General features: G+C 34.2%; 1 protein-coding gene across 1 annotated transcript; it reads right to left on the bottom strand.

Annotated features, from left to right (window-relative positions):
• On the bottom strand, nt 5521–7391 carry LOC109328883 (transcription termination factor MTERF15, mitochondrial-like). Its single transcript, XM_019562513.1, has 2 exons — nt 6074–7391; nt 5521–5958 (listed from the first exon to the last, which is right to left on the bottom strand). The coding sequence occupies exon 1, from the start codon at nt 7225–7227 to the stop codon at nt 6097–6099; it is 1131 nt and encodes a 376-aa protein (XP_019418058.1). The 5' UTR covers nt 7228–7391; the 3' UTR covers nt 5521–5958; nt 6074–6096.

Raw genomic sequence — 13533 nt, 5'->3', positions numbered from 1 at the left:
CATGTGTGAGAAAAGAGTTATCCAACTAAAAAACTGATTTTTGAAAATTGAGTAACCGATTACTCAAAATAATTTTTAAGCATCTGTTGGACAGAAAGTTTGAGTGACCGGTTACTTAAATGAGTAACCCATTACTGAGAGTTGTTGGAAGTGTTTTTCAGATTTCAAGTAAAAGGTTTTCACTCCAAACGAAATCTCTTCACTCCAAACAACTCATACACTTTCAGAAACTTTCAAAGGGTGTTTGTAAACTCTATATAAAGGCTCTAAACTCTTACACAAACAACACACAACTTTCATACAATTTTCTCTCAACTCTTAAAAGCTCTCACACTTTTTCTTAGAATTTATCTTTGAACTTTTTGCAACTTGTTCTTAAACTTTCAAGTTAATTTTGCAAAGTTGCTTCAAGTGTTTCAAAGACATTTACAAAGAGCATTATATACTTCTATATATATTCAGAGTTTGGATTGCAAGTTACATAAGTTTCATACTTGTAAAGGCAATCTGCCATAGTTGAATATTCTTCATTCTTGTAAAGAATTCTTTCTTTCACGGGGTGTGAAAAGAAAGGGGAATAGATTCACTTGGAAAGGTGTTTTCCAAGGGTATAAGAATTAGGGAGTATGTAAGGTACATAGAGATCTCGGGATGAGACATTGTAATTGCAACTCATAATTCTTAGTGGAAAATCTCTTGTGTGGCAAGAGAATTTGACGTAGCCTTCGGTGGACAAGAAGGTGAACCAGTATAAAACTCCTTGTGTACTCTCTTCTCCTTATCTCTTTCATTTTATTTCCTTTTTTTTTTTGCATATTGTTCCACTGCACTTTAACTTTGATTTTGCAGAAAAAACAGCCATTATTTTAAGACAACTAATTCACCCTCTCTTAGTTGCACTCTCATACTTACAACTTTATCATAATATAACAAATGAGTGATATTGGTACAGTTTTATATGACTAATGGTGAAAAGATATTAATTGTAAGGGTGATATATACAAAAAAATCTAGGGTTGAGTGTGCACCCATCCTAGTTTCAATGAATTGTAAATATTGACGAAATCTATAATAGAGATGATGGAACAATAACTACTATGAAGGTAGTCTAAGGTAGATGGAACAATTGCTCTAAACCAGAAATGAAATGGATTAATCAATTATGAGCTTTGCAAGCTCTAGGCAAAAAATATTGTAAAAGATAAAGATAACAATGCTTAACCATTCATAGAAGAAGTTATGTTCAAGCTTGACCACAATAGACAAAAGCAAACAATGCTTAACCATATATGGAAGAAGTTATCTTCAAGCTTAACCATCTATGGAAGAAGTTATCTTCAAGCTTAATCACCATGGATAGAAGCAAATAATACTTAACAATTTATGACACAAACTATCTCCAAGCTTAATCTTCATGGACAAAAGCAAACAACACATAATGACACAATTTGAAGCTTTACCAAAATCATGCATTAGCAAAAACATATCTAAAATAGGGAGAGAAAACCAAACATGCTAATGAGTTATGCTAGAAGGACGGTAAATGATCACAAGGATGTGACAACCCGAAAACTAACGGACAAAAGGAAGACAAGCCTAAACTTATAATATTGTGGTACAAAACACATAATATTAACCTCTAATTATATTGATACTAGACTTATAATTAAACAATGAAACAAATCATAAAATATAAAATGAAATAATCTTAATAGTAAAAAATGTTTGAAGATATTGTCAAAAAATTAAGATATAATCATCATAGTATGAAAAATTATCTATATTTATATATCATATAGATATTTTTCATAATATAATTTAAGATATTTTAGTAGATAGTGAAGTTAGTTTTTATTAAGCTTTGTAAAGTCAGAATAACATAAAGAGAAAGAGTGAAGAAGAGGAGAGTAACTGATATTATTTCATATAAAAGGTTAGTTACAAATATGAGATCGAAAGATATTTATATGGATCACAAACCAATCCCTAAGTAACTAAATAATAACTAATTATTCTTCTTGCAACTGTGTTCTTAAGCTCATGAATTTTGATTTGTTGAGAGGCTTGATTAGTATATTTGTTGTAAGATGCATGCTTAACCATTAGTGTTTTATTCTATATTTTGTCCTGCACAAAATATAGATATAGTTCAATGTGTTTAGTCATATTATGCAAAACTGGATTATTAGACGTATTAAGATTGTCACAAAAAATGATGAGTTCAATATTGAAGCTTAAGTTCACTTAGCAGTGATCCAATCCACATTAACTCTCAAGATGCAAGGGCTAAGCTCCTATATTCAAGCTCAGGGAAGGACTCTTGAAGGAACAACTGTTAACGATAACAATGGTACAGATGACAATTACAATTCCAAAAAGAGGAGAATTTCGTGATTCATTTGCCCAGACACTCCTTAAATAGACTAGAAGTTTATCTACTTTGTGAAATATGATTCATTTGTGTAGCACATATAATAAGACTTTAGCTAAGTTGAATAGAATGAGATATCCAAGTCAATTTACATAAAATATTGGACTTCATGCAATATTAGAAATCAGCATTTAACACTCTATAATGGCAAACCCCAAATCTCTAAAAATAAAATGGGGATTCAATGTAAGAGACTCGCAGTTAATATGGTTTGATGAAGTATATGTACCCAAATGGACACATTTTGTGGATAGGAATTTGCAACGTAGACTCATGGCACTTTCTTAACAAATAACAGCATCAATATTGTCACTTGTCATATGATAATATATGCATGTTTTTAGCATGCTCCATTCTAAAATTTTAGATGGTTTGAGGATATTGGCTGGAAAGAGCCAGTGTCATTGAATTTGGATGGAAAATAGTGACCTTACAAAGCCACATCCAACTCATTAATGGCACATGACATACTCAAATAAATCATGCGTGGACCTTAAAAATAATTAAAAACAACTATTGAGACAGATGTTCAAATTCAAAGTATTCAAAATATCTAAATTTTACAAATAGAAGAGTGAAATAACATTTTAAGCAAGGAAAACTTTTTTAACATGAATACTAGAAGTATTCATGATGAGGAATAGAAATTCATCCACTCTGATCTATGCAGGTATGCTAGCAAAAATTCTTATTCAATTTTATCATGTCTTCATTGCGATCTTCATAGTTTTTTCCACAATAATTTATAATTTATCATATGATTCTTCTCTTCATTCTATTATTGATACTATGTGTATAAGAAAACATTTGATAGAACCATTAATGCCGTCACGAAACTAGAAAGAGTTATGAAAAAACAAACTAAAGCTTTCGATCAATTTCAGAATGCAATTTTATATCTTGGATTTTTAAATTATAACTTATTATACATTTACATATTGGCATATTATATAGTTGCTTCTTTTTAAAAATAAGAAATATTTATTACACCTCAAACTCAAGTAATATATTCTAGAATGAATACAGGTAAAATATTATTTCTAATATTTATCTATACAACTTATTCAAACTCTTTTTATTCAAATAATAAGTTGTTTATTTTGCTTGTTGACATTAAAAGATAAACAACACATGATGTTTGGTTCATACACTTTTGAAGTTAAATGTGTTGCAATTAAATTTCTAAGCCAAACAATTTCAACCACAGACTCTGAGAGAATCTGGAATAAGTATAGGCTCATGTATGATATGTTAAATATATATTTTATAATGTTTTAGGGACAATCCTTAGTAGTTTATACCAGACATTCTTAAATGGGATAGAAGTACATCTATCATGTGAAGGGTGATTGATTTTTGAAGCATATAAGGAATTAGTTTAGCTTGTTTAAGAGGGGAGCTTCACATTCCACAACTTTTACAGCTAGAAAATGCACTAGGCAGGATATTTCTCGTCTATGGTAAGCCTTAGTGTGCAAAACTACACAAAACACCTACTTCAATTTTTTTCATCTTTTTTTCTTTTTTGCCATATGCATGAGGTCATCTATATAGAAAATTGGTATATCAAACAAACATTGCATAATAACTACCTCGGAGATAGCCAAATATATCAAACAAACATTGCATAATAGCAAGGTAGTCTTACCCTCACAATCGAATAGTATATTTCCAGGATTTGAACTCATGATCTCCAAGTCATAAGACAATCAACCTTAACATTACGCCGAGACTCACCATTTAAAGCTATTCCAGGGAAGAGTTGGGCATAGCATAGAGAAAAAGAGAAAAAACTGGTCCTCCTAAACCACGACAGGGGCATCTAAATGTTTGGTTATAAACATTCTCATCTACATGAAACAGCTTATACAAATGAAACATAAGGTTTAAATGAAATGCATATGAATATAGACTAGACAATGGACATATTTGCCTACAAGACCACATTGTTGAACAAAAAAAATCATCAGAGAAACACTTTTGCTGTTCAGATCAGATTGTCAAGGAATTTTGCAGTGAATACTCAGATTTTAGGCTTTGATTTACAACACATCAACTCCATTCCCTTGTATCATATGTGATTGACCTTTTGCATTTATCCTGCTTCATTTGCCATTCCTTGTTCACATCAATAAAAACAAGATAATGCACAAAACAAGAGATATGGAGAAAGCAAGACAACACCAGATCCCACTAATTTAGAGCTCAAGATACGACTTCAAGAATTAGACAGATAAGTCTATGTAGAGGGGATTCATTCGATATCTTCAGTTGCAATCAGATGCAACATAACTGTATTCTTGAGTTCTCATTCTTTTTAAGGAGAATCAGGAGGGCATGTTTATTCCTTACAAGATAGAACTACTTCAAAACTTCTTTAAAAAAGTGCAATTTATAATATATTAAAATTGTGCTTAAGTTTTAATCAAAAAACATACACATTTATATATCAAAAGATCAAAACAATGATATGACTCTGTTTTTCAACCAACATTTCTTAGGACTTCAAGGTTCAAGCAATATAAAAGAACAGCAGATACAATATGAAATGGTAATCCCAATTCAACAATTTTTTATGGATAAGACTTGCCATTGTACGAGGGTGAGTTTCAACGCAACAGTAAGATTGCTGCACCCACAAGTCACAGGTTCAAATCATGAAAAGCTGAAAACAACATTTCCATTTGCATGTGTAAGACTACGTACATCTATCCTCCTCATATCCCACTAGATGGGAGCCTCATGCATTTTGATCGTCCATAAAGACTTACCATTGTATAAAGATAACAAACCAAAAACTGAAAAATTATCGACTAATTTGAACAACAATATCTATATACCTGAAGATAACAGTAGATGTCGTAATGTATGACTAAACATCTGAGAGAAGGTGAGGAAATCCGAAATGAAAATATGATTAAGATCATGTATAATTAAAATCAACACAATCAACAATAGATATAGATACCTAGAGTAGATTAAGCTGGTTGAGAGTGATTTAGTGTTTTAACATATAAGCTGGACAAAGATGTATAAATCTAATACGGAGTGGAGACAACGGGGTTGGTCCATGGATTTTCTTTCCCTTCGCCACATTTTGCTCAAAGGGTGCAGAGAGTTACAGTGGTAGAGAAGTAGAACCATAATCATGGAGGTGAATTACAGAAGACAAATCAAGAGAAGGGCCAGAAGAGGTAAAGATAGATGTATTGGGCAGAAGGAATTCCAGAAATCCACCCTTTTTGCTGGATTTAAAATGCTTTCATCTAGATAAGAAAAAAACACTCGGTTAAAATTATATCTGTAATTGGTAAAATACTAAGCTTTGTTACTTAAACAATGTAGATCACTATGAGGGATTATAGTATTATACATCCTCTCAAAAAATACATTTCTCCCTAACAAAATGTCATCTCCCTTAAGGTGTCTAATTGAGACTGTTCAAAAGTATTCTTTAGCAAACAACCAGAAAATTTTGGTTTCAAATGTGGCATGGCAGCAAAGATAACTGATTTCCCAAATTTGAGCTGCAATAGAGAAAACAAGAACAAAAGAGTGATTACAAACTAAAACTCAATGCATTAGTGAACATGTATATCAAAGGGGTAGGCACTTTCCTTGTTAAATCATCTCATTCATTACCTTGAACAAATATTTGTCTTTTATTACCCTGCAAGAGCCAATTTAGCCTGATACAACTTCAATAGCTCATCAGCTTCCTTCTTCTCATGACAATAGACAAACTTATCCAAAAATACCTTTTCAACCGTCTTGAATATTGGACTCAAGTTTAGATTCTCCACGAGACCCTTTGACAACAAAGCTAGAACAACCGAACCCCGCGGAATGATTCGCTTTTCCAAGCTCAAGGTCAGCAGTACTGGATGCTGGGCAATAACAGCTGACTCAAAACCCAATTTGTTCACCAGAAATTCCATGACTGCCTCAATCTTACTGTCTGCCATTGACATACAGAATGGGTGAAGTCTAAACGCTGCCTGAAAATCATCATCGGTCCAACCCCACCTTCTATAGATACCTTCCTTCCTTTCCCAAGTGGATCCACTTATGCATCTCTTTACATGAATAGCTACAACAAATCGCTTCTTCAAAGGATTAAACTCCAATTTCTTCACTTCCTCCACAGTCTCCTTAAACCTCTCAGGAGACGCTTTCAAAGATCGAGGATAGTATTCTACAAATTGAACAATATGAGATTCAGGAACTCCTTCTTCCCTAAGGAGATTGATATTTGGTGCAATGCAGCTATTAAGACCATATAGAATACCCGAATGGCGCATAACAGTCTTGATCATTTTGTGTTCAGACCGAAACATATCGTTAAAGAAATCGAAAGAGGGTACAATTTCATTCTCCAAACTTCTCTTAAGGATAGTAGGGAACTTGATTATAAGGGTGAGTATATCAGAATCAGAAAAACCTTTAGACTTAAAAAATTCAATTTTGGGCAAAAAGAATTTGTTGGGATCAGAAGATTGAAGGAGTGATGGGGCTGATCTAATAACACTTAATGCATTGGTTTGTGAGAAACCATGGTTCATTAAGAACTCAATAACTGAATCAGGTTTTTCACGAGTTTTGAAATTGATGTTGTTAGAAATGGTAGCAGCACGTTGAGGTGAAAAACCACAAGTGTTAATGAGGTATGAGAGTGTAAAAGAGTGATCTTTTGATTTTGACGTTGTTGAAATGAATCTCAAAGAAATCCATGAGAATGGGTGGTTTTGAGATAGAATTAGTTTGGGAGAAAGGGTTTTGCTAAGAAAATAAAGCATTGGATTGGAATGAGAGAATGGAATTGAATTGAATTGAACTATTAGTTGCGATTATACTCTAATTCCACCAAACCCTAAACCTATCTTCCCTTGAGATGTTCTACGCAAAAACGCAATGCCGTTTCAGCAAAACTGAGATTTTTAAAGCCTTAAACAAGATAGCATAAAAAAGGCACGTGCGTGTCAAAGTGAACAGTACTAAGACTTACACATGTGTAGTTGTGTACTCCCTCCTTACTCCTTTAGACTTTTACAATCAATTTAACTGAAATTATTTATAAGATAACTAATTATTCTGATTTAATAAAAAGCATATAAATCATTTTCAGCATTGTTATTAAACCAGTATTGAGTTAACCAATTACTGGTTGGACGATTTATTTAATTTATATTATAAATTTTAAAAAAATTAATAATAATTAATGTTATTTAATAATTCTATACTCCAAATTTAAAAAAATTAATAATAATTAATGTTATTTAATAATTCTATACTCCAAATTTTAAAAAATATTATTGTACAAGTTAAACAACCAATTAATAAAATTTTACTACAATAAAATATCATAAATTGAAAATATCACCAAATATATTGGCTTTATATTTTAATCGCAACAATAATATAAACTTAAAATTTAATTAAATAATTAAGTCTTTGTTACAAAATAAGCTAACAAATGATAAATATGAACTAATGAGATGTTGGTCAAGTAGTGTAAGGTTCTATTCGATCTTAAAGTGTTGAATAATGTAAAATATCAAAGTTTTGATTTTTGAAAATGACACTTGTTAGGAGGGATGGTCATGCAAAATTAATTCTTTACACATAGAATGATGGATAATTATATAAAAAATGACAAATATGACTAGAATAATGTCAACCTAATATATAATTTAAAAACCTCAACCTTTTTCTCTCTCCACGACATAATCTTGACTTTTTTTTAAAAATTAATTGACTCTGTTGATTTAAGCAATCTAAACATATATCCATAAGTTTAATGTATAAATTAGCCAAGTCTAATAGGTTGGTTTTAGTGTATGGCTTATCTGATAAGTAGCTCTATTCGGTTAAATACCTAGTTGCCAATCACATCGACCTATCCATGCATATTCATCAAAGCACATAGACAGAAGGAATTATCTAGTGAGGACAATGATAGTTCAATGTTTTGTTCATCAAAAACTAATGTTGGAGAGACATGTATCAGAATAATTTAATTATAATGAATTAAATTTAGTAACACATATAAGAGGATGTTGTATGCTGTGTGATATGATGTACCTATAGTTCAGCTTGGCCCATGTAATAATTGAAGCCCCTAACTTTTAGCAATATATGAAATATAAGCATAAATGTCTTTTGATGCCTTATATTGGTTTTCCTCTTCTTTGAATTAACCACGTTTTGAGTTCTCCAATACCTCATGCTGGAACAAGGTGAAATTAGAAATTACAACTATTATATTCATCTTTTCTTATTACATTTCTTTTGCTATTTAATAATCAAGAGATTGCGAATTTAGAACATCTTTTTTTATTTGTGAGAGTAATGTTATATACATTTATCACCTGAAGACCTTAGTAGGCTGCCCTTTTTTCCATCCATCTCACAATCATCAAATTTTCAACTAAAATTGAATTTCTTATTTTATCATATCTTCATATTTGATTTTCTACAAGGGTCTCTATTTCACTATATGACAACATCCATCACCACACAATATAAATCTTGAATTTATCCTTCAGTTTATGTTGGATATCACACCTGCTAGCCAAGAACAAACCCACATCGAAGAAATTAGCCCAAGAAAGAAGAAGAAAGAAGAAGAAAAAACTCATAACTGTTTTGGCGGGAAAAACGGTTATGGTAGTTAATTATGTTTTGTTGGTTATTTTGCTGTTTAAATTCCCTCTCTCTGTTTTTCTATATTCATTGAGATAAATCATTCAATTCTTCTAATAATAATTGATTCACACCATTTCCTTTTCTTCCTCTTCGATTCACTGTCTTCTTCCTCAATCAATCTCTTTCTTCTTTTTTGCAACCATGGATGTAACCATGTTTTACATGGTATCAGAGCACCTTCATTGAAGGTGTCTCTGCCACGCTCCCAACAACATCCGTTGCCTATCCTTTTTCATTCATTGCCTCCTTCATTTTCTTTTCTAGTCAAAGTTTCAATCAAATGGCAAATCAACTTACCACTCAAGCAACAGTGATAGATTCTGGAAATCCATATTTCATACATCCGAGTGAAAATCCAGGATCAAAGATTGTAACAACAATCTTGAATGGTGACAACTACCACGCTTGGGCTAGAGCAATGGAGATGGCCCTTGAGTCGAAGAACAAGATTGAATTTGTAGATGGAACCCTCCCCAAACCAGACATCAATGATCAATTCTATCCCTATTGGAAGAGGTGTAACAAGTTGGTGGTATCTTGGCTGAACCAATCAGTTGATTCATCAATCTCACAAAGCATTCTATAGATGCAAACTGGCCAAGAAATCTGGGATAACTTGAAGGAAATGTGTTATCAAGGAGATCTTTTCAGAATTTCAGAATTAATGGGAGAGATTTACTCTATCAAGCAAGGAAACCTCTCAGTTGGTGCATACTTCACTCAGATCAAGGGTCTATGCGAACAACTTAATACATTCAAACCTATTCCTTCATGTCTATGTGAGGTGAAGTGCAAGTGCACTCTCATTCCCATCATAAAGAAGTACAGAGAAAATGAGTGTGTCATTTGTTTTTTGATGGGATTAAATGACCAGTTTTCAATAGTGAAGACACAAATCATGTTGATGGACCCCCTGCCCTCAATCAACAAGGTCTTCTCCCTACTTGTTCAGCAGGAAAGACAAAGCACAATGCTCACTGATGACAGCAAACTCATTGCAAACATTTCCAATGATAACTTTGACAACAAATTCAGAACCAGGGGCAGAGGATTTCGAGGACAAACTGGTGGAAGGCAACTCACTGATGACAGCAAACTCATTGCAAACATTTCCAATGATAACTTTGACAACAAATTCAAAACCAGGGGTAGAGGATTTCGAGAACAAACTGGTGGAAGGCAACCAAGTCAATCCAGACCTCAATCCAATCCCAGAGGACGCAGAGGCACTAAGATATGTACATATTGCCATAAGCAAGGTCACACCATCGATGTATGTTACAGAAAACACGACTTTCCACCAAACTACTTCACCAACATGAACAACATAAATAGCTACATGGTTCAGGAACCAACAGAGGATGAACAATTCACCAATAAACCAACTGATTCATCAACAAAAGAACACAACGAAGGAGCTCTCTTGGGTCTAACACAGGAACAACACAAGAGCCTTGTATCATTGTTAGAGCAATCCAACACTCAACATCATAATGCAAACCAACTAGTGACAGCATCAGTCCTGCATAACACAAAAACTTCATGTAACACTAACACTTGCTCTACCATTTGGCAGCCTGATAATTGGATCTTGGATACGGGAGCAACAGATCATGTGTGTTACTCCCTTTCAAGATTTCAATCCTTTAAATAAATCACACCTGTCTCTATCAAACTGCCAAATGGAGAAAACTTAAATGCTCACTACTCTGGTACAGTAGTGATCTCATCCCAACTCTATTTGAATGATGTCCTCTATTTGCCATCTTTCAATTTCAATCTTATTTCAGTTTCAAAGCTTACTAAATCTCTGCCATACATATTGATTTTCTCACACACACATTGTGACATACAGGAACTCCAATCCTTGAAGATGATTGGTGTAGCTAACATGAAGAATGGATTATATGCAATGATCCAGCAACAATTTAAAATGACTACTACATTAATTCCTTTACTAGCTATAATGACAACAATTTATGGCATTGTAGATTAGGACATTTATCTCACAACAAAATGCTTGTTATGCAATCTGTATTTCCCTTCATTCAGTGTAAGAAAACTATGGATCCTTGTGAGACTTGCCATTTGGCCAACCAAAGAAGATTGCATTTTCCTGATAGTATTTCAAGGACTGCTAAGCCCTTTGATCTTGTCCATATGGACGTATGGGGACCTTTCTGTGTCCCCTCAACACATGGCCACAAATACTTCCTCACCATTGTGGATGATCACACAAGATTCACATGGCTTCTCTTCATGAGAACCAAGGCTGAAGTCAACCAACACATAAAGAATTTTGCAAATTATGTCAGCACACAATTTGATTCCAAACTCAAAGCCATTAGAAGTGATAATGGCAAAGAGTTCTTCCTTACTGAATTTTATGCTCAACAAGGGATACAACATCAAACTTCTTGTGTTGAATCCCCTCAGCAAAATGGAATTGCTGAGAGAAAACACCAACACATCCTAACCATTGCTAGATCCTTAGTATTTCAGTCTAACCTTCCTCTATGTTTCTGGAACTATGCCATAGCCCAATCCATCCACCTTATCAACAGACAACCAACCAAATATCTCTCTAACAAGTCCCCTTTTGAAGTTCTCTACAAAACCTTGCCTGACTTAACTCACCTTAGAACTTTTGGCAGTCTATGTTATGCATCCACTCTTGCAGCAAAAAGACACAAGTTTGACCCTCGGTCAAGAAGATGTGTCTTCTTGGGTTTATTATAAGCAAGGCACAAAAGGGTATCTACTATTAGATTGCCTTCATAGACAAATCTACCTTTCCAAAAATGTAGCCTTTTGTGAACATGTTTACCCCTTCCAGTGTAGGCACAGTGATCCTCACACAACACCTCAAAATGACTCTGCTGCATCAAATGACAATTTTGACTCTCTATTCTCTTATGACATTGACCCCAATGAACCTATTCCTCACCAAACCCATATCCCTAATGAACCTGTTCCTCACCAAGCCCACATCCCTCACAACAATGATGACTCATTCCCTAACACTACTGCTAGGTCACCAAGCCAAGTTATCAACCCTGACCCACCTACTAGGCAATCCACCAGAATTACCAAGCCACCCTCATACCTCCAAGACTACCATTGTAGCTTAGCCTCTAGTTCCCTACCATCCCTTTCACCAAACATCAAATACCCCATACAACAGTTCCTAAGCTATGCACCTCTATCTCAACCTCACAAGCACTACTCCCTAGCTATCTCATCTATCACTACACCTGCTTCCTATAAAGATGCTATACTTCATAAACCATGGCAGCAAGCCATAGCTACTGAACTAACTGCCCTCCAAGATAACAACACTTGGACTCTTACTGACCTACCTGATGACAAAAGAGCCATTGGATGCAAATGGATTTTCAAACTCAAACACAACCCCGATGGCTCAATAGAAAGGCACAAAGCCAGATTAGTTGCAAAAGGGTTCACCCAAACCGAAGGGGTAGATTATCTTGACACATTCAGCCCCGTAGTTAAAATGACCATTATTAGAGTCCTCCTTTCTTTAGCTGCCATCCATAATTGGTTTCTCCAACAACTTGATGTTAACACAGCTTTTCTCGACTCAATAAATCAATCTATGGGCTCCAGCAAGCCAGTTGACAATGGCATGAAAAATTAACAAAAGTTCTCCTATCTCATGGTTTTATTAAGTCTCATTCTGATCATTCCCTTCTTACTAAAACCAAGCATTCTAATTTTACTGCCATTTTAATTTATGTTGATGATTTGGTGCTAATTGGTAATGATTTTTCAGAAATTCAACTAACAAAACAACTCCTCAACACCAAATTTAGCATTAAAGACCTAGAAAACTTAAAATTCTTCCTTGGTCTCGAAATAGCTCGATCTTCAAAAGGAATTGCCTTATATCAACGCAAATATGTGTTAGATCTTTTGTCTGAAACAGGAATGCTTGCTGCCAAACCTTGTTCCACTGCAATGGATTACAACATCAAACTTCACTCATCCTCTGGCTCCCCTTTGCCTGACCCTGCTCCCTATCGAAGGCTTCTTGGCAAACTTCTTTACTTAACCAATTCAAGGCCTGACATCAGCTATGCAGTTAGCCACCTCAGTCAATTCAACTCATGTCCCACTGATCAACACCATCAAGCAGCAAACAGAATCCTCAGATACATCAAATCATCTCCTGCTCTTGGCCTCTTCTTCCCTGCTCAAAATACAACAATCTTGAAAGGTTTTTCAGATTCAGATTGGGCTGCTTGTCTGGACACCAGAAAATCTGTCACATGGTGGTGTTTCTTCCTTGGTTCTTCCTTAATCTCATGGAAAAGCAAAAAGCAAACCACTGTGTCCAAATCCTCCGCTGAGGCAGAGTATAGAGCTCTTGGTATGGC

This window comes from Lupinus angustifolius, chromosome LG16 (genome assembly GCF_001865875.1).
Source record: "Lupinus angustifolius cultivar Tanjil chromosome LG16, LupAngTanjil_v1.0, whole genome shotgun sequence".
Lineage (NCBI taxonomy): Eukaryota > Viridiplantae > Streptophyta > Magnoliopsida > Fabales > Fabaceae > Lupinus > Lupinus angustifolius.
The sequence above is the reverse complement of the archived record's forward strand: the minus strand, read 5'-3'. Positions and strand labels throughout refer to the sequence as shown.